At 34.7% G+C, this 3454-nt stretch overlaps 1 protein-coding gene across 1 annotated transcript; it reads right to left on the bottom strand.

Moving 5' to 3' along the window:
• Positions 1 to 418: 418 nt before the first annotated feature.
• Positions 419 to 3179, bottom strand: LOC142180684 (uncharacterized). Its single transcript, XM_075252732.1, has 9 exons — positions 3174 to 3179; positions 2875 to 3064; positions 2465 to 2771; positions 1781 to 2331; positions 1673 to 1675; positions 1467 to 1558; positions 1158 to 1355; positions 948 to 1052; positions 419 to 850 (listed from the first exon to the last, which is right to left on the bottom strand). Exons 1-9 carry the CDS (start codon positions 3177 to 3179, stop codon positions 419 to 421), a joined length of 1884 nt encoding a protein of 627 aa, XP_075108833.1.
• Between the last annotated feature and the right edge of the window lie 275 nt (positions 3180 to 3454).

Below are 3454 nucleotides of genomic sequence, written 5' to 3' on the forward strand. Positions count from 1 at the left end.
ATGGACTGAGAATCCAATCTTTATGGAATGAATATTTTCAGCTGCTTTTGTCCTTTAACAAAGTATGTATTTTCATTATGGTTGCAGTTTTGTTAATGTAGCAGGTTTTATACATATGTATACAATTATATACATAGTTATACAAATTTATACAAACTTATACTCCCATTTATACATCTTTATACATGTAATACCAGTGATTGTTTGCAGTCCTGTTTTGTATTTCTACAATCTATCAATATATTTAGTACCATTAAAAACAGGAAGACACTATTATTGGATAAGCAAAACATGTATAATGAAACATGTCAATTGATTGTGAAACTTAACTAATCAACATTTGTAACTATATTGTTTCTGAAACTTAACTACTCAACATGACAACAAATGTAATAGGAAGCGTTTTGTTTCCAACTATTTATTTTGGTCGATTCCTACATGTTTTCCTATTGTGACCACCTTGTCCACACACAGAATATGAAAATGCTCTCTTAGACTCTTTCTCTAAAGCAGGCTTGAGTCTTTCCTTTCTTGGCCTTCCTGCATTCCTTCTCCCTTTAGGTGGTAGGACCACATCTTCCATCACCTCTGTTGGGATTACCCATAAACTCTCATCTGGCATCGGATTCACTAGAAATTCATAAGTGCTAAGGAGTTTATCCTTCTTGTAGTAAAAAGAGCAATACTGGCCAGGTTTCAGCTGCTGGTTCTTCAAAACCGCCCAAGCATGCGGACATGGAAGTTCATCCATTTGAAATTTTCCGCAACTGCATGTTCCCTCTTCAAGGCACACTATGTTTCTCCTTACCCCTTCAAGCACAGTATATAACTGATCCGTAGCAGGCCTCACCTGTAAAAGCTTTTTTAAAAATAAAATAAAATAAAATTAAAGAACAGTAAAATGCAAGTCAGAAGTGCCAAGATTCATTATATTTGATTCATTTTACCGTCATTTGCTCCGATGCAAACAAATTTTCCCGAAGGAGTTTGTCGTACTGTTCGTCAAGCTCTGTAGATGTCTCCATTGCACTTTTTCTGTTTTTGTTGTTCCACTGTTGTAGCAAATTTGTCATGTACTCCAGCAATCGCATTACTGGTAACTCTCTAGCATCCTTGTTAGCTACATTAATTGACTATGCAATATTGGAAGTCATTACCATCAACCTTTTCACCTTGGAATATGCTCTAGACCACCTTTCGTTCCCAATTTCGAACAAGTAAGGCTGCACCCTCGGATCAATTTTGCACAACTCTCTCATATGGTACTCAAACTTCTCTATCGTGTAAGCTCTTGCCAAAGCAAAGAAGATATCCTTCAATTGTTTGTGATGTTTCTTGAATGTGCGCTTTACATTCTGTCACAAGTGAAACATGCAAATACAATGTGGTACTTCTGGGTACACAGCTTTTGTGGCATTGAAGATGCTTTCATTTCTATCTGAAACTATACACATCCCTTCCCTAACTCCAAAAGTACCCTTTATCTTGACAAAGAACCACTCCCAAGATTTATTATTCTCTGAATCCACAATTGCATATGCAAGTGGAAGGATTTTTCCTGTTTATACAAAAATAGATATTAGGATTCAGACTGTAATTTAATTTGCAGATACCAACTGCAAAATTTATACAAATCTTATACACAGTTATACACAATTATACAGATTTATACCAACTGCAAATATTATAAAAACAGCAGCTGTGAAATCCTATACACTTTTATACATGAAACTTAAACATTATACAAACTGCAGAAACAACATAGATGCAGTCAACTCACCAGCTCCATCTTGTGTGCAAGCAGTCAATATGGTACCCTTATATGCTGCTTTAAGGAAGCTTCCGTCAACAACCATTATCGGTCTGCAATGCTCCCAGCCCTTGATAGATGCATATAGCGAAACATATGCATAAAGAAAGCACTCATCCTCTGATTTGTGCAACTTTGTAACCGATCCTGGATTTGTTTGCTCCAACATATAAAAATACTTCGGCAGCTCCTTATATGAATCACTCGGACTCCCTCTTATCATTGCCATTGCTATTTCTTTAGCTCTCCATGCTTTCATGTAGCTCACTTCAATCCTGTGTTGCTTTTGTATGTCCTCTATTATATCATTTGCGGTGTAAACTTTTTTTGGATTAACATACTTGTCCTTGACTATACTAGCAATTATACCCGAAGTAGCTTGACGTTGTGTTAAGTATCTTTCACGATAGCCGCATGTGTGATTATTATTGTAACTTCTCACTTTGAATATGTTTGCCTTGAAAACGGCAGAAGATTTGATACTCCAAGCACAATTGTAATCCAGACATGTAAGGTGATACCTAGTATTATACATCATTCAACTTCTAAATACACTTGTATACAAACTGCATATATACTAATTTTAATACCTATATACAAATATATACTACTTTATACATATTTATACAACAGAATATACAATTAATGACATACCTTGTTGTGATTGATCTCTTCACCTTGAATTGGAACCTCTCGCGTACAGCCAAGTTCTTCATCACATTCATAAGTGTCTCTTTATCCTTATAAACTTGATCCTCCTCAACAAATTCGTTCAACATATTATCTATTATACCCGTGTTTTCACTAAAATTCGTGTTTTTAATCAATTCAATATCAATAATCTCAGTGCTATCAGTTGTTGATACATCTCTAGAATTTGAATTTGTAGCAACCAAACAACTGGAACTTGAAGCAACCACAGAACTTGTAACAACCAAATGATTTTCATAAATCTCTTTCACTATCACAAACAGGGGATATTCAGTGAAATTCAAGTTTTTTTTTCTTTAATTCTATATACACCTTAACTCCTGTATCGTTGTAAATCGTGATCGGCGGCAAACCAACATTTGGCACAACGTTAATCTCTATTGTGTTTAAATCACTATTGATCCTAATCTGTTCCGAAATAGCTGCAACTAAATTGTTGTAGTTGAATGTGGACTCAATTATTACATAATCACTGATGAAATTCACAAACTTATTTTCTTCCCATTCACCACTATGAAGAAGGTAAATAGGAAAAATCTCCATCTAACAAAAAATTAAAATCAAAATTGCAGCAAAAAGGAGAATTGCGCTGCTTCGTAGCAAAAAAATTGAATAAATTCTAGATGAAGAAGAAATGCTAGGGTTTTCGTACCTGCATTTATCGCAGGATCTCGTTTTTGAAGTATTTTTGGAAGAAGATTGGAAAGAATCTGAGAAAATCCAGCTGAATGAGATAAAATCGCGCTTGGTAGTCTCAAAATACCGGAAATAACGCCCCTTTTTTCATATTTGGGCCTCTAATTTGTGGGCTACTGAATTGTAAAGTTAAATATGGGCTATAAAGTTGAAAAGGATGTAGCTCACTTGTTTTAATTTGAAATTTCCCCTACATTCTATATGGTATACATAAAAATTATACAAAATTTATATACT

This window comes from Nicotiana tabacum, chromosome 5, assembly GCF_000715075.1.
Source record: "Nicotiana tabacum cultivar K326 chromosome 5, ASM71507v2, whole genome shotgun sequence".
Lineage (NCBI taxonomy): Eukaryota > Viridiplantae > Streptophyta > Magnoliopsida > Solanales > Solanaceae > Nicotiana > Nicotiana tabacum.